The sequence below is a fragment of the Abramis brama genome (assembly GCF_963993115.1).
Source record: "Abramis brama genome assembly, chromosome: 7".
NCBI classification, from domain to species: Eukaryota; Metazoa; Chordata; class Actinopteri; order Cypriniformes; family Leuciscidae; genus Abramis; species Abramis brama.
Genome location: NC_139969.1, coordinates 35,485,894 through 35,504,599, shown reverse-complemented (window position 1 = coordinate 35,504,599; position 18,706 = coordinate 35,485,894). Strand labels below are relative to the sequence as shown.

Genomic DNA, 18,706 nt, shown 5'->3' with positions numbered 1-18,706 from the left:
AGCTAAACTTCTACAAGCTCAATAATATCCACATTAAAAAGTAAAAAAAGAAGGTAAGAAAAATAGTCAGTCATAACTTTGCCCATTAATTAGATGTGCAAGGCAAGCAGGCTAGTATTTGGGTTGTTATGGACAATTAAAAATGTGAATATTCACGTTGCACAGTTGTGTGGTGGACTTTCAGCGAGTTAAAACATATATTTTTTAAAGAGCCGTTTGTGAGTCAAAAAGAGCCGACTCTTTTCAGTGAGCCGAGTCAAACGAGGCGGCTCACGAAAAAGAGCCGGAATGCCCATCACTAATGGGTAACCATTTTTTAAGAAAAAGTACAGGTAAAGAAAATTTTTATTTTGTACACTGTTAACCCTTGCTGTAAAAAAAGGCCAAATTCTGACAATATCATGCCATTTTCCATTAAAATAGTAATATACCATAGAAAACAAAAATAGCTGTAAAATTTATTTTTTGGGTCACCATTGTGCTGAAGAGTAGAGCCTGTACTTCAGTCCAGGAGAAGATCTAGAAACATTGATGATATACTGCATGTTGCTTTATTTAACAGGCGGTGACTGTGTAGTTGCTGGCCCACTGGAAATCTTTTTATGTTCAATAGTTTTTTAGTGGCCTCAAATGAAATAAGTTCACAGTAATACTTTGCTCTCATTTAATTTATGCATTATAGATTTTAGTTAATACATTTAAATGACAGTTAGTCAATTTAAGGCAGTCGTTTTCTGCAAGTGTAATTAGTTAACTCAAGTTTTAATTTAGTGCATTTTTACAGTAACATACTGTAGATTACAGTAAAGAACTGTACAATTAACAGTATATTACTGGCAACAGTGTTGCCAGTATTTTACTGTAAAAAAACAGGTAAGGTCTAACAGTGTATGTCATCCCATTACATGTATTGATATCTAAACCTGCTCTACAAAGTTATTTAAATTCTTAATGACTGCTTCCATCAATACCTTACTTTATGCTGACATCCAGAGTGGATCAAGAAAAATGGAAGGAACGTCAGCAAAAAAGAGGGGGAGATATGTAACAACACTCCACAAGCCATTCCTTTTCAAGAAATCAAACCAGAAGGTATACTATAAACGTAATGCTATCATGCCTTCTACAGAATTAACAGTAACAATCTTAATCTTAAAGGGCACCTATTATGCAAAATTCACTTTTACATGGTGTTTGAACATAAATGTGTGTTGGCAGTGTGTGCAGACCTGCCCTGAGTGAGCTAAACACAGTCCGCCATTGTTTCGACACCGGAGCAGCGGTAGTGGCGAGAATGTCTCGTAAGCAAATCAGGTGTTCTGTTGTTGGATGTAAGAATGCACATAACAGTCTTCACGTGCTCCTGACATCAGAGCTGCTGAAGAAGCAGTGGATTACTTTTGTTTTTGAAGGATATGTGCCCCCATGTAGCTAAATGCGTTTATGTTTGCGCGAATCATTTTACACCAGACTGCTTTGTGAACAAGGGTCAACACAAAGGGGACAATACAAAACAGGTTTTGCTAAAAAGTTGTTACTCGAGGATGGATCAGTATCAGCTGTTCGTGTTCCAGTTTACAGCTTACAATCGATAGGCCTAACTTTACTGATCACGCAACCCAAATGAAAGGGAGAGCGCACACTTTATTACAGTTCATATGAGTTGTTTTATGGATATTGCTAATTGTTCCTTCTCGATACACCAATCACATATTGCTGCAATGCTGTTTGATACTACACTGTACCCCGCTGCCTTGTCAGTTTTTGTCAACTTGACTTGTCTTTTTTTTTGTCAACTTGACAATATAACTCTTGTTGAAGTAATTTCCCATTAGAGTGGAATTAACTTCATTTTTTATGTTCTGGTAATGGATTTGCTCAAGTTGACTTGACCATTATTTCCTAGTCCAGTCAGCACAAGTCAAGTTATGTCAACTGGAAAAAATATGTTAACATAGATTTAAAATAAAGAAGACAACCAATTTTTGAAGGGGGTGGATTGGAATCCACTGCTGCATCAATGTATATGTAATGAGTCATTATAATCAAGGTATTAATCAATATTTTTCCTTCTAAATATCACATGAGTTGAATGACTTCTCTAAGCTTACCAGTGTGATCATTGAAATGTTCTTTTCATGTGTTCTCTAATGTCTGTATTTGATATGAATGCAGTAACAGCGCTTGCTCATTTATTATGGCTTCCAGAAATTAAATATGGAATGATGTTTTGTTTTGTGTTTGAGAAAGGTCTTCAACGTGTTAAAACATATAGGGGTCATTGAAGCCAATAGTTTAAGGGACCATTTCTTTGTTAAAGCCTTACTTTCCAGTTAGACTAAAGTGTAGCTGCCCTTGAGAGAAAGAACGCATTATCTTGATGTTTTAAGAGGACTCTCCTGTTTATAGTTAGAGCCTGGCCAAATCCAACCTTGGAAAAGCTGCGTGTCGGTGTGTGTGTTAGTCTTCTTGGTTGCAGGGTAAGGAACCCCTGGCATTACTGGAGATTGACTGAGTTGTTGTTCTGGACATGCTGGCACCCAGTAACCCAAATCTGAGAACTGGAAGGTCACGACGTGCCTAACTTCAGGGTCTGAGTGTCAGCTGCAAAATCTTTGGAGATATGCTTCAGTCTATCTGTATATGTGTGGGAAATTACTGTGTTTATCTATTTCTTAGCCAATCAGAAACTGCAACCTGAAGCAAGGATGTAGCTTAGACCTTCGGTGTAGGGTATAACTGCTGTGATCTTTGTTACTGTAAGAGGGGCGGCCTACAAACTCCTGTGTGAGTCTTGAAGCTGACTTCTGCTGATGAAACTGCAAACTATCTTCAGTAAAACTTTTCTTCAATTTTTTATAATTCTGACTCCGGGTCTTCTTTCAAACATCTGGTCCTTGGGTCCTAAACTGTTACCTCCTAACATTTTGCCTTGCATTTATTTAATGATAGACAACTCTTTCATTCACATTTAAATTGAACAAGCAATTTCCTGTCAACAGATCAACTGACAATTGAAATAACTTTTTGTATTTATTTATTAGCAAGGCAAGGCACTCATCTATTTGAAGGAAAATAAGTGTACTGTACTACTGTATAAGATAAAAAAAACACACGCATAGCACAAATCATATGAGAAAGTTCCTAAAAAAAAAAACTTTCTGCAAAAAGTGCATAAAAAAACACACGCCTTTTAAAGAAACGTCATATGACAAATTTTAAATACTACATTTCAATTCATTAAAACAGATGTAGGCCTAATAAAATCACAAAGGTCTGATTCTTAATAGCATAGCTCAATAAGACAGAAGTTTAAACATTGAATATTAACCTTGCAAATTTCCAAACACTCCTCCTACCACAATGCAATTTATTGCTCATAAAACAGGAAACAAAGATACAAGGGATAGAAGAGGAAAGCAAAAGCACTTGTCAATGTTGAAGGAAATTGCACTACATTACTGTATAAAAAACTGAGATGTGAAACATTAACATTTCTTTTCATGAGATGTGTAGAACATGCATCCAAGTCATAAGATGACAAACTTTAAATGTGCACTCTAAAAAGAAGCAAGGCACAAAAAAGCCTAAAGCTCCTTTAAAAAAAAACCCAAGGCTACTTTTTGCGAAAGAGCTTGTTGCGAAGCCCATGACCACACGACGAACAGCTGCTCCCACTAATGTTCATGACAAGTTTTTGCAGAGGTTCAAAGGTGTATTTCATCCTCTTGGGGTAGTTGATATTTACACCATAAAGAAGACCCATCAGGAGTCCAAATGCCTTGGGGACATCGGAGATGTCAGTGACAACAAGATGTTTCTCAAAAATGAGAGCGACATCAATTAGGAAGCACATCACATTGCTGCTCCTCAGTTACAATTAAAATGCCCACGTCAGTTCCTTTCACAGCATCCTCAATTTCACTGGATGGCTAAAAAAAAGGACTAAACCCATTCCACATGACAACACAAAATATTGTATCAACTTTATAACAATTGAACATACACACACACACACTCACACACACACGCACTAGGTTATGTGTTGTTAAAGGGACCATTACCCCAAAATGAAAATTCTGTCATTCATTCACCCTCAAGTTGTTCTAAACCTGTATAAATACAGTATACAGGTATAAAATGCTGAACACAGAGAAATATATTTTTAAGAATGTTTGTAACCAAGCATGAAAATTCTTTGGAAAACAGGACAAAAATACTGAGGAAGATATTCATTTTTTGCAATATGCAAAATGTAATTCCATGCCTATGAATTTAAGACCATCTGCTCTGACTTAAGACTGTTTAAGACTGCCTTCATTTGGTTAAGGGTAGGGATGGGTACTGAAACCCGGTATAAAACAGGCTCTGGTGCTTAATTATGAAAGAATGCAGAACAGGGAACTTCCTTCCCTCGCAGCAGTGCGAGGTCATTTCTCCCCAAAACTAATCAATGACTGTTGTAAAATGCAGTCTCTACTGTTGCTAAATTGCAGGACGTGTTTGATAATAAATAGAGCTATTAAAACCACAATAATCTGCGCAAGAGTTAACTCTTGCAACTTCAAGGCTTTACGAAACTGACCGCAACTAAAAGCAAATAATAATTTTGTGTGTGCGTCTACATGATGAAATGCACACAAAAATTACTCACAGCTCTTGAATGATTATCTTTAGCTTAAATAAGCATTAATCTATCAATTTATACAGTGAAAACTATGCAGTGTTACTAAAAAACGTTGGGTTATTTTTTTAACCCAACCGTTGGTTTATGCATGTTGGGTCATTATGTTGGGTTATCTTAAAATTTATTGGGTCATTTGTTTATGTCATTGGTTTATTTTTAGTTATAACCTAACAGTTGGGTTAAATACGTTTGCTCTTCGATGGTTTGAATATTAACGGTCCAGTCAGTGACAGACAGTCAACGGACATCTCCTGATTGTGAAAGGTAGGTAATCTCGTTTTATGATGTTTATAACTTTTATAACATGAAATAATGTGTACTGAAACGTTAAATATATCTTAGAACTGTTTTGTTTTATGTTATCATTCACTTTTGTCATTTATTTCATTCTCCGGATCAGATCGATTGTTGTTAGCTATCCCAGTTTTCTCGCTAGCATTAATAACGTCATTAAAACGTTAGCCAAAAGATAAGCGAAACCAACTTTTTCTGATTTGGGGTTGTATTACAGGAGTAATGGAATAGCATCTAATTATAATAGATATTATATGCTATGACAATTTTGCATTCGTATTAAATGTGTTGTACTAAACGTGTTTATACTTATGTTTTAGATAAATGGATTCATTTACAACAGTGGAACCTCTGCAATTTAATAGAAACATTTCAAGGTGAGTAATCTATTTAATTTAGTGATGCATGATTTTTTTATACATATATTTAAGTTTTTGTTTGTTTATGGTATGGCCTGGTTCCTTTTTTCTCCTGCTACCACCAAAAAAGAGTTCTTTGCCACAGTCGCCTCTCAAAAATGAGTTTATTTCTAATGCAAACACAAAAGAAGATATTTTGAAGAATGGTAATCAGACAATTGACTAGCTATTGATTAGCTATGCTATCCATAGTATTTTTGTTTCCCTACTATGGAAGTCAGTGGCTTCCGTCAACTGTTTGATTACCAACATTCTTCAAAATATCTTATTTTGTGTTCAGCAGAAGAAAGAAACTTTCTCTTGTTCAAGAATTAGAACAACATGAGGGTGAGTAAATGATGACAAAAATTCAGTTAACACAACCTCTGGCTCAGACATTTGCCCAAGTCACTGATATATTATGGTAAACTCTGGTATACAACATGAAATACAGTATGGCTTGATCTCAATTAATAGGATACTGTCATATTGCCCAGCCTTAAAATCCTGCACTATGGTAAATCATTATTGACATAACATTATTGCCGTTTCAGAGACACAGATTAAGCCTAGTCCCAGACTAAAATCTATGTTTGAGCTGTTTTAACTGAAAGCAACTTGCACTGACATATCTTAAAATGTGTCTCTGCCATTGCTTTGTCTCAAGATGCAAACCAATAATGTTTTTTTTTTAAGGCACATGTATAAAAGTTACTTAAATGTCCTAATTTACCTAAAGCCTAATCCTGGCTTAATCTGTCTGTCCGTGACACTGAGTCTATGACTCTCTGTAAATCTGCATTGAAACAATATGCATTGTGAAAAAGCATTATACAAATTAATTTGATTTAATGTGACTATTTTTTTTAAAGACCAGTTTACTTTTCATAGACTAAATGATTCCTTTTCTGCTTCATCTTAACACAGAGGAAGAAGTCGATGAAGACAGCTTTATGCTACTGGATGACGCGAGCACTGCTGCGCTAATTCCGAGAATTGGTCTCAGGGTTAAATTCAAGAAATTTCATTCAGAATTTTTGGGAGTAAGTTTACACTAGCTAAACAATGACTGCATGTTTGCTGACATGTTTTAAGTGCAATAAGGCAATTTCAAGGAAACCAAAAGATCTTTTTGCACATCTAAGTTTGCTTCATGGCATCAATAGTGCTAGCTCCTACTTCAGATGAGGTGAAAATGGCTGTAACAGAACATTCAATTACTTATGGTCATATAAGAGACACATATTAAAAGAACATATTTGTCAAACAGTATCCTCTACAACAGATACAGATTTGCCCAACCAACATATTTCAACACTCTCACCATCAGAAAATATGACTATATCAACAACACTTGATGATTCTGGGGGTGATGAGGAAACCGAGGACTGGGATGATTTAGCAGAGGAAGATATAACCTACAGAGTGGCATGCTTCCTTGCAAAGCTTAAACCCCAATCAAATCAAACCTATTCTGCAATTAATTACATGGTGAAGCAAACATCTTCTTTGATCACTGATATTGTAGGTAACTTGCAGACCAAAACAATGGCTCTTTTGCATCGACTTGGTCACTCAGATCACCCTGATGTCAGTACCTTAAATAATCACTTTGAGAGAGCCGCTGAACCATTGTTGGACCTGGATTCAGACTTTAAACAGATGAAATATTTTTCTCAAACAGGGTGTTTCATTAAGCCAGAGACTAAGCATTTTCCAGGCATTTCATATGTCCAGCGTTTGGATGCACTGACTGGCAGTGTGAGACAGATAGCAGTCCAGGACACCTTTCAATAGGTTCCTTTGCAGCCTGTCCTTAAAAAATACTAGAAAGTCCAGGTACCATGGAAAAAAATCTTTCTCAGAAGCAAAATAAAGATGGTGCCCTCATTGATTATATTGATGGTGAGCAGTACAAAACCAGCCACCTGTTTTCAAAGAATCTCTCCATTCCGCTGTCCCTGTATAATGATGATTGTGAAATTGTAAATCCCATCGGTTCCAAGACTTCAATTCACAAACTGGGGCTAATTTACTTCCAAATGAGATGTCTACCACCTGAGCTGCTGTCTTCATTGTCAGCATGTTTTCTGTTGGTGGTGTACAAGTCAGATGACGTCAAGACATATGGATTGGTTCCAGTTGAATGCATAGGTAATGATTTGAGGGATTTAGAACAAAATGGCATTCAAATTGAGACTGAACAATTCAGTGGTACCATAAAGGTTGGTGTTGCACAGGTGTGTGGGGACAATCTTGCTCTGAATTCTCTTCTTGGTTTTTCAGAGAGTTTTGTAGCACATAGTGTATGTCGTTTGTGCAAAATTCACAAACTAGTTCTCCACAGCCAGACAACAGAGGATCCAAATTGCACTGAATAATAATCAGGATTTACAGACTAACAATCCTACTGAAACTGACTTAAAACGGAGATGTATCCTAGACGAGCTTGCATTCTTCAGTGTTGTTGACAATGTTACACCTGATATTATGCATGATATTTTGGAGGGTATTGGCCCTCTGGAGGTGAAACTAGTGCTCTCTGAACTTGTAGCTGAAGGCCACATTAGCTTGGATACTGTAAACTACAGGTTAACAAGCTTTGATTATGGTTTTGTTGATAGGTGCAATAAACCATCAGTCCTGTCAAGTCATGAACTTAGGAACCACAGCAGTGTCATGCGTCAGACTGCAGCACAAATGTGGTGTCTGTTGCGATTTCTTCCCCTTGTAATAGGTGACTTAATACCACATAGCAACAAGTACTGGGAACTGCTGCTTCTACTGTTGTCTTGTATGGAAATTATATTTTCCCCATCCATGACTGCTGAGGCCACAATAATATACCTCCGAAGTCTCATTCAAGACCATACACTCTTCTTAGAGTTGTTCCCTCACTTGCATTTAAGACCAAAACACCATTTCATGGTTCACTATCCATCTGCTTTTAGAAAGATAGGCCCACTTGTCAACTTCTCGGCAATGCGATTTGAAGCTAAACATAGCTTTGTTAAAAGACTAAGCCACGTCACTTGTAATTTTAAAAATGTCACAAAAACCATGGCATACCAAATGATGCTGTGCTTTCAGCTGTTGACAGGCAGGTTGTTTAAGAAAGAAATTGAGATTGGTTCAGGTCAAAAGTCAGTTCTTCAGTCAGTCGAGGGTGTTCAAGATATTACTGGTACTGTAACTTGGAAGATTTTCCCCGTTCCAGTGAGGTTTATATCCCCTCATGGATCAAGGTTAACCCCCTGAGTTCGGCAATCACGCCGGCGTGATCTGCTCGCTTTTTTTCTCTTCAGTGCAAAAGAGACTCAAAATACTCTGTTGACTTGCCATACATGAAGTGCCATACATCTATCGATCCTGTTAAGTGTGTATTTTTTTTTGTGTATTTTTTTTGTGTGTTTTGTGTATCACAATAAAAACAAAGTGTTGCGCTTTTTGCCAAATAAAGAAAAATAAATATGATGCGAGTTCTGCTTTCTCTCTGTCAGTGAAGTCTGAGTTCTGAAACGCGTCCGATAATGAACTATAACTCAGCGAATACTCAGTCAAACAGGCATACAGACACACAGGCATGAAGCTTGAATTCTCTTCTTTTAAATGAAGCAATTTATATAAAAAACAAATATTCTCAGTTTATGTAATATGTATGAAAAGAGAGAGATGTCAGATGTCTTAGTAAGAGGTCAGTTTTATATTTGCTTTGTTCTATTCGTAAGTGTCTGTACACGCAAAAAGACTGTTTAAATATGAATCGCGTTTCTGTGCGTGAATGAATGAATGCACAGATGCGCGCTGTTGTGTAGCTACTACAGCTGGCACAAATACTGTTTAAAAATGAATCGCGTTTTTGTGTGTGAATGAATGAACAGCTTTTACCAAACTCTACTGCTATACTGAGATGAGTAAAAATCGACTAGAAAAATCGGATATAGATTATAAAGTTTTTACTGTAAAATACTGCCACATCAAATAAGCTTATAATGTTGCCAATTTCTGCTCATATGTTAAATATATATATATATATATATATATATATATATATATATATATATATATATATATATATATATATATATATACAGTATATATATATATATATATATATATATGAAAAGCAAAAAGACCACATGACTCAAATAAAAATATTATCATTCATTACTCTGTAGTCATTACCATTGAGCAGTCTCAAACATTTGACTCTTCTGTGGAACTCTTCTGACTTCAAGGCAAGTCAATCGGGTCCAGAACTGGCATACTCCAAAAAGGACATAAAGCCAGCAAGGTAATCCATATGATTATAGTGGTTTAATTAGCTGTCTTCTTAAGCAATATTACAGCATTTGGGTGAGACAGACCAAAAATATGATGCAGGAGTTACATGCTCTGTTTCTCATTCAAAACTAACCATATCACTCCCATTGATTAATGATAGATATAAATATAAGTGCTGTTAAGATGAACGCATGCATCTAATTTCTTTCAGTTTAACGTATTAAAAATATTTCATACAATTAATGCAGCATCCATTTTTTCTGTCATCCTTTAGCTGATGCTCGCTGTCCCCATGAGTATTTTGGCACTCAAACTGTGAGTTTTTCTTCCACTGTAACTTTGGCTGTGCGTTGTCTCATTTTCACAAGTCAACACAACAAAAGATGTTATGGGCTACTCATCACAACATGCAGGCAAAAAGGCACACAATTTTTTAACCAGCCGTTTGTTGTAGTCCTTAAAAAGCGATTTCTTTAAAAGAAAATATCTCCCTTTGCTTTTAGCTTTGAGCATCGTAACTTTGCAGATGTTGTTTATGCTCAAACAGCAACATTACACACTAACATTACACAAGGTAAAAAAAAAGTCGAATCAATCAACCACCCCTTTAATGTTTTTGATATAATAAAAACGTTCATGTTTTTAGTGGCAGCAAAATTGCAGAAAAAAATTTGATTTGTTTTTTCTAATCGATTGACAGCACTAACATACACACATATATGCGTGAGTTGAGATGGCATTAGGATGGGTAAATTGAATCACTTTTAAGTGAACAATTGCATTCTTAATATCAAAAGCATTTAGTGTTTGAAAATGCCACAGAATACCCGTCTTTCCGTTAATAACGTTGGCCATCTGGATTGAACATCACTCATTAGCGGCTCCTTATCAATAATCTCTTTTCTCCTTAGCATATGTTGCCATGGCAGCATCAATGAATTTATTATTAGGGTTCTTCTTTTTAACTTCTTTCAGCAGAGGTCTCCTTTCTTCTTCAAGGGAGCTAGTGGTTCGCCATCTGGCATGTCAGGCAAAAAATTTTGTTTCAGACCGCCTCGGCTTCTTAAGGCGTCTTTTACCTCTGCCATCTGTGGAAACTGACAGTACTGGACATCCTGCTACACGCAACATCTGCCTGAAGTTTCCCATTTTAAAACTCAAACTGAACTTACAGCAGTACCAGCCACACGAAGACCCTGGCTCTTTTAAGCACGGATGTTTTTCAACCAAGGCTTTGGCAACGCTTTCCATTTGTTCCCGTGATGGGTATGGACTGGTATTGAACATAACTTTTAAGATCCTTTGTAACATCCAAAAGGGAACCATCTTTTGTGTGTGCATCATTTGTTCGCCGGAGCTTCAGTTCCGCATCATATGAAAAACTTGGAACGATGAAGGGCTCAGGCCAGCCCTGTGATTGACTCGGTGTACCCAACACCAGTGATGATGTGCTGTCGGTGTCATGGGGGCTGTTTACACCTGGCCGCTTCATGCGTTTTCTCTGATCGGATAGCTATCGGATTTGTGCAAACGGTTCCATTTACACTTGTCCACATGAATGCGTCTCAGCTAAACAGTTTTTTCTCTGAGCAGGGACAACAGTAGCAGCAATCACCTTTCCATTTGTAACTTGCTCACTGAAATTCAGATGCAGCTCATCTATTTTTAAACATTTGTTTTTCTGTTTTCTACCAAGTTATGTGTTTGTCAGAGTGTTAAAAACCAAACTGAAGATGGTGGACATTTGAAACTTTTATTTATTTTTTAACAAAAAAAAAAAGACTGGCTGTATCAAGTTAAGTAAATAGCAGCATAAACCAAAACAAGAAATTGTGCCTCTGGAAGAATTACAGTGGAGTGAATGTATGGGTTTCCTGGTCTTCATCTAGTGGATAGTGTCTGCTTGATGAGGGAGTATGTGGCAGGTACGTAGGTTGTGGACTGTGAGCCATGGGCCCAGGTGAGTTAGTGTGGCTAGGATGCAAGTATGGATTTTGTGCAGGAAATGGCATGTTATACGTGGCATGGGGTGGGTATTTGTTATGGCTTGGATCATCATACCAAACATTCTTGCCTCGTGTTCATTCTGGGCTGCTTGCATTTGCATAGCAAACTGCATCTCTCTTGAAAGATTATCGGACAGGGCCTTTGCAAAGCATTCGACTGTGGCTTCTAGTTTTGTCTTCTTCCTTTTCCGTGATCTTAAAAAAAAGACCAAGTTGATGTATTGTTAGTTTAAAATAGTAGATTAAATCAAATGCCTAACTAAATAAATAAGAAGAAAAGTTTGCTTTGAAAAGTACAGAACCTACACTATTTACTTAGTGTGTCCAAAAACGCAAATTCCACAGAACACAAATATTATATATTTATCTCAGCATTTACAGAATTTTCCCTAAAAGCACTTACCTACAGCACCCCGATCTCACGCTCCTGACCATCATCTTCTGACGTGGGTATGGGAGTGGGTTCAGGAGTGGTTTCGGAAGAGGGTCTATCGGTTGAATCAGTCCCATCCACGTCTGTTAAAAAGTTAAACAGGTTAATATGGTAAAGTGACACTTTTTTATTTACTACAATTACTATTATCACTTGTATGGGTTAAAGTTACCTGATTTTCATCAGACTATCTATTATTATTTCCTACCCACCCCCTACTACTAAGTCAACTAAATATTTATCAAACCTGTGTACAACAATAGATAGAAATGACAACAGAAAATAAAAAAAATGACTTGGCCCATTTATAAGCCTTTTTAACTAGTTGTCATGATAATTCACTATATAAAAACTTTTGGCCCATAAAAGTAACTACAGAACTATATACACATACGTTTAGAATTTTGTAAATTACTATTGTATTTTTAACTAGCTAGAAAACTTGAACGCACAGACCAAGCATACAAACCTCCTTCAACGTCGACATTGTCTTCTGCCAAACTGGCCGTATCCAACACCTCGCCTTCTCCAGGTACGAAAGACGGCTTATCCAAAACTTCATAAAATGGACATGTTACTCTGGCCCGTCCACTTTTACCATTATTATCTTTAGCTTTGCGGTAAATTATTTTAAGACTTTTTATTTTCCTTTGGCACTGTTGCCAGGTTCGGCTGTAACCGTGTTCTCTCATTTTTTGCGATAAGTCTTCATATATTGCTTTGTTCCTATAAGTTCTTGATAATTTATGCTGCAGACCTTATGTTCACGCTTTCGATTGACTAAATCATTCTGAAAATCTGGATCTTCATATTGTAACAAAAACTCCCCATCCAGATTAAGTTTAGAACTCAAAATCAACTTCAGATCTTCAACGCTCTCTGGCAGCTCATCAATCACCACCTTCCTGATGTCATCTGGTGACAACACAACCCTGAGCAACATCATACATTTGTAAAACACAGAAGGTAAAGAACCGAATGTCCCGTTAGAAGGGATAATCAAAATACAAGCAGCAATATGCAGCTGGTCATACAAGGCCATTTTGTTTGCATATGCTCCAGAAAGTTAATCTGTGCGACCCTTAAAATATGTTTGGCAAATAATTGTTGAGCTGTGACCTGTTTACATTTCTCGTTCACTAATTACTGCACAGTATGTGCCTGCTGTGAGCTGATATAGTGGTCCACAGTTCTATCACTATTAAACTTCATCTTTACGTCCTTAACTTTAAAGCAGACTTTAGGTTGGTTAATATTAGCCATCAATCACTGTGCTCCGTTGTCACGTGTCAGGAAGCTAATTATATGGATAATAATAACATATTATGTACTGACGGTAACAAGGTTGCGCTGTTAAGTTGCGCTGCGGCTGAATGAGATAATAGAACACTGATGAGAATATTGCTTCAGAAAAAAATTATATTTACAACACAAAATGTAGGTGTTTTATACATATAAAACATTTTAGTTGTGGTGCAGAGCTGAAAATGTTCAACAATGAACAATGCCTTACTAGCATATTCAAAAAAAGCAACATTATACTATTTCCAAAGTTTATAAAAAATTAAATGACTGAGTGTACCTCTAATGAAGTAAAAATATGTTTTGGTGTAAGAAGAAGCCATCTTTGGATGGTGTAGGAATACAGTGGGTAATAGTTTACTTCCTCAGGTTGTACCAGAAGGAGATCAGCAGACAGTTGTCTAAACAGTTCAAAAGTTCTGAGATGTTCCAAGTACACAGCTGAAAAAGATTCAACAACGAACAATGCCTTGTTAGACACTATATGAGCAGTTGACAATTTTCCCAAAATCAGGAATCCCACTTGTGCTGCCAACAGAGACAAACATTCCCTCTGAATATGTTGTTCCATGCAGAGAAAGTATTGTTGCCAGGGAAACAGATGCAATATCTTCATATTTCCTTTTAATTGCCTGCTTTAGGCCATGGTCCAATATATCAGGAGAAACAACAGAAACACTCTGTACTTCAAGTTCTGGCTTGAAAAGGCTGGGCATATCAAGATAGTAGCCAAACATAAGTTTAAATGTTTTTTAAATGGCTGACATCACAAACAACTTTTTTTTTAAAAAGCTGTGTTTTCCCTTGAAGCGGATTGTCCAGAATTTCAATAAAGGTCCGAAACAATGGATAAGTTTAGGATAATGTTCCACAAAATGGTGTTTAGGTTTCAACTTGAAGTTAGGAAAAACCTCCAGCAACAACAGCCTGTGGTCAGAATTTTTTGACTCCAAAAAGCACAGATTCTTCAGTAAACGTAGTTGAAGCCAGAAGTTCAACAATCACTTTTAACTCCAAAATGACACCCCAGGTTTTGTCATGTTCAGGAACCAAATGACCAATCATGAAAGGAAGTAGTCTCAATAGTGTCCAATTTTCATGTCCATTTCCTCCAATAGTCCGTTTAACTTTGAACGTTATTGGTATTTTCTGAGGTCGATTAGTCTTATCAGAAAACTTATGAGGAAAGTTTTGGATGACACTTCAAATTGTGCGAAAAAGCCTCTCTCAATCAAATCTGACAGACACAAACAGAGCTCTGCTGGAACAATTCCTTTCAAAAAGATCATGTAGAACATCAGGTGGAAAACCTGTTGATGAATGAAAATTGTTCTAGTCTATTCAAAACACAGCTGGCCTTTACACCCTCAACACTTTTTAGTGTTTCATCTCTACTAAGACAAAAAACATGGCCATCATGGGAAAGTTTAGTTCTGAGTGTGAAGGATCCACTCCTAACTGGTACAGTTTGAAAGTCCTTTCGACTCGCAAGACAAAACCTACATTTGTCAACAGAGAGGGATTCTTGGAAACCTGCTAGTGAATGGGCTGTTAGATTATCTGCAGATACAAATGTAACTATTCCCTGAACATGTGCCCCTAGTCTTTTGATGTACAAACCTTGATTTTCAAGATGTTCAAGTTCTCTAAGAAGTGGTTCTAGAACAGCAGCATTTCTATAGGTTTTTAAGGCATTGCTGTAACATAACAGTGCAAGATTAATAGATGATAAAGGTGATCTATACCTAAGTGGTAGATTAGCCAGAACCCGACAGACGGCACAAATCTTGTGCTTTTTCCTTGAAGTGCCTAAAGGGTTACAAACTTTAAAGTCGTCAATATACAACCCTATCGCTATACGTAACACCTCTGCTGAGAAAAACTGATTTTCCCTGAAATACTGTCCATCAAGAAAACTTTCATACACCCCAGCATTTAACCCAGAAACCTTCTCAGGTAAAACTTTGTCAAGGACATAATCTCTATTTAACAACTTATTCAGTACAGGTAAAATTGGCACATAAACCTTTTTTCTACCCTTATCTGAATCTAAAATGTACTCAATAGGTTCAATAACCTTAAAGTTTTCCTTGAAAAAAGAAGACCTCTTGTGGTCAGTGCCTAATGGACCAGTCCTTGAAAAGAAAGAAAGAGGGACTGTTTCATCAAAAGTTTCTGTTATCAGTGTTGATGTTTCTAGATTCAAATTGTGTTGCAGCAGAATTTCTTCTATTAATTTCTTGATTAGGTCTCCTGTGAGGACACTGACCTCATAAAACCCATCAATTATTTCTTGAGTGGCTGACTTTGAAACATGCAATAGTGTTTGCATTCGCAAAAAAAGGGATGCCAGTTTTCACTGCAGATACACCTCATCATTGGCATCAGCATGTTCTTCAGAACAGAAATGAGAAAATGGATCAGAAATGGACTCATCCAATTCAACCACATATGCACTACCTTGATTGTCTTCATTCAAATTAGAATAATTCTCACAAAACAACTCTGGTCGAAAATCATTTATGCTACCTGAACTGTGAAAACGACTATGACGTGCTGCAAATGTGGAGTACACGTTAGAATTATCGGCATTTCACAGCTTCCTTATATTTTAGATGGCAGCGTAAATGTGCCAAATACTGGCGAAGGTGGCAGGGTTCTGAAAAACCACATAAGTCACAGAGAATCCGAGATGATCAGAGATAATTTCCTGAAAATGTACAAACATCAATTAATATTCATGTATATTAAGTAGTTTACATCTTTTCAATCTGTTAACCTGGAGCCATATGCACATAATTTGTCATATCTACTCCCTAATCAAGGCATAGCAGTTCAGGCAATCACACACTCAGGATGTTTGATAGTGCACATATGGAACATTCCAAAGAATAGCAGCGGTAACATAAGCCATCAGTAAACTCCTGATGTACTTACAAATTTTCCAATGCCTCGTTTTATGAGTACAGAACCTATTTGTACTACTGTAGAAGTCTGGTACCATTCTGGGCATTATTAGTGGGGTAATTTACGAAATACAACCTTGGTTTAATTAGCGCTTGCACTAAGCCATCCGGCTGATATCTCTAAATAAGCTCTAACTTTAATAATGTTCAACCCAAGGGAAAAAAGGCTTCTGGGAGGTGTTTGGCTCGAGGTCATGGTGCAAAGGACCCTAGGTTGATTTTACTCCGAACCATCCCTTTAATATATCTAAAAGTCATGAACGTCTGCTATTGAACAGTATTTTCTTGCCCGCTCCCTTTTAACACACTGCAATGTTAAAATGAAATATAAAAATAAATAATAAACATTTATAAATGAAAATAAACAGAACAATAAAATAATTGTAAAATATACTTAAAAAAATTGTAGATCTGCAAGAAGAAGATTAACTGATTATTTGCAAACTAATTTTACTCATAAATTTGAGAGATTTTTAAGAAGAAAAACTCAATTCTAGCCTTCCAAATGTGTTCCTGGTCACTTAAGGCCCTAGGAAATAGATATTTATCACACATTTCTGATATTGACCAGATAACTAATCAGATAGTCAGGAAAATAATCTGAGTAATTAAAAACAATAATACATAATAATAAATAATACCAAAATGAAATTATCTTTCGTTGCAGCTATAAAAGAGAAAACACTGTGTGCTTTTGGCTTCCTGGCTAATTCCTGAGTAAGGCAACAGGGCAGCAATTTGGATGAAATTACAAAAATTCTATAAACTGTTTAAGAACAATTTCACTTAAAACTCTAAAATGTAAATGTTTTACATTAACCAGTATCAGTAATGCACAGTTAAATGTGGGTCATCAATGGTTGAGAAAAACATTAAAACATACAAAATATTAGCGTTACTTTTGCATTATATTAATGAGAACAAAGGCATATTGTGTAGTTTGGGCGTATTGGCTGAACACCTGCAAAGTAATGCAGTAACTTTTAGAGGCATTATTTAGACAAAAGGAGATAACTTTGAACTAGCCTTTTATAATGCTTTACCCTGCAGCCTTCTTTCAGATGAGTTTCTACATCATCAAGTCATTCTTGAGGGTCTGCAACGTGGGTGACAGTTTACCACTTTCTAGACTATTTTAAAAGTAAAATCTTTTGAGTGAATTCAAAAGTGTTGGTCAGTGCATTTGAGGTGTAGTGCATAGATCAGTCCAAAGATTACCAGGAAGGCATCGGCAAGTTTGGGGAGGCTGACCACGGCATCACTTTCAATGACGACAGAGATTCTCACAGGGTGGTAGTGATCTGGACTTGTGCCATGGTCACTGATGACAGTAAGGAGGGCCACTGCAACACCATCAAGCTCTGGCTCATCAGACTCATCCTGAATGAATAAAAACATATTAGTATTTTGATGAACTGTTTACATAATACACAGTAGAATCTGTTAGTGAAGTTAAGGAGACTCACTGTGAAGGTTCTGAAAAATCCAGAAACGTCCTCACGCAGATACACAGGAAGGGCATGGAGAACAGTAGTGCGCTTGGTGTGGATGTCATGGATTTCCTATTCAGATAAAAACAGAATTGTATATACTGAAGAGTTTTACTGATTTAAACAGTCCAATCAGAACATATGTCCAAAAATAACCTGTTCACATCTTTTAATGCAATCAGACAAATGGCAAACACAAAGTGGACTAATTGCAAAATTCACAAAGCTCATTTGAATCATTGAACCTGTTCATTGTTCCAGTGGTTCAACCTATGAGATGTGTAATAATCTATTTACCTGTTCATCGTGGATTTTTAAAATTTCAGCCAGAGCATCTGCTGTCTTCACAGTTTTTGATGCCTTGTGTCTGAATAAGGTCATCAGTCGAGGAAGATGGCGGTCAAGCTCAGCATAGAATGTGCTAGGCAGGTTCTGATTCGTAATCCGCTGGAACTCTGCATGCAATTACATTGAAATAACAGCAGGAGGAGAATACAGCAACAACACTTTAAAAAAAAACAGTTCAATTTGAAGAATCTAGAACACATTTATAAAGCAGAAAATAGCGGCCAAATGAGTAAGAATCACAATTTTCACTTTAAAAGAGAGAGCTGATCCATATTCTATTTTGAGAGCAGGCCAGAGGTCCATGAGCTCATTCACTGGTGGGCAGGTCATCATTATGGTCTGTCGGCGTAGGGGAAATGTGGTCTCCATCATCTTTCTAATGAGGGGCAGGTTCTTCTCAGTCTTCTTGACTTCTTCAACAATTGTCTGCCTCAACTGCTCAAGGCTTGAAGGATCCTTTCCTTGGGGATAGTTGGGTAGGAAGTTTACTTCTGCTCA

The 18,706-nt window shown here is 36.8% G+C and overlaps 1 protein-coding gene across 1 annotated transcript; it reads right to left on the bottom strand.

Moving 5' to 3' along the window:
- Positions 1–17,469: 17,469 nt before the first annotated feature.
- On the bottom strand, positions 17,470–18,277 carry LOC311087411 (uncharacterized protein). The gene is made up of 3 exons (XM_084120727.1): positions 18,158–18,277; positions 17,837–17,932; positions 17,470–17,750 (listed from the first exon to the last, which is right to left on the bottom strand). The coding sequence occupies exons 1-3, from the start codon at positions 18,239–18,241 to the stop codon at positions 17,532–17,534; spliced, it is 399 nt and encodes a 132-aa protein (XP_083976853.1). The 5' UTR covers positions 18,242–18,277; the 3' UTR covers positions 17,470–17,531.
- Positions 18,278–18,706: the final 429 nt, after the last annotated feature.

What these genes read in the sequence shown, in the direction of transcription:
- LOC311087411 (XM_084120727.1), bottom strand. Translation starts at nt 18,241, where the DNA reads ATGACCTTATTCAGACACAAGGCATCAAAAACTGTGAAGACAGCAGAT. An exon ending in TAAAAATCCACGATGAACAG is followed by an intron (nt 17,933 to 18,157) that starts GTAAATAGATTA and finishes TTATCTGAATAG; the next exon opens with GAAATCCATGACATCCACAC. An exon ending in GATTTTTCAGAACCTTCACA is followed by an intron (nt 17,751 to 17,836) that starts GTGAGTCTCCTT and finishes TTATTCATTCAG; the next exon opens with GATGAGTCTGATGAGCCAGA.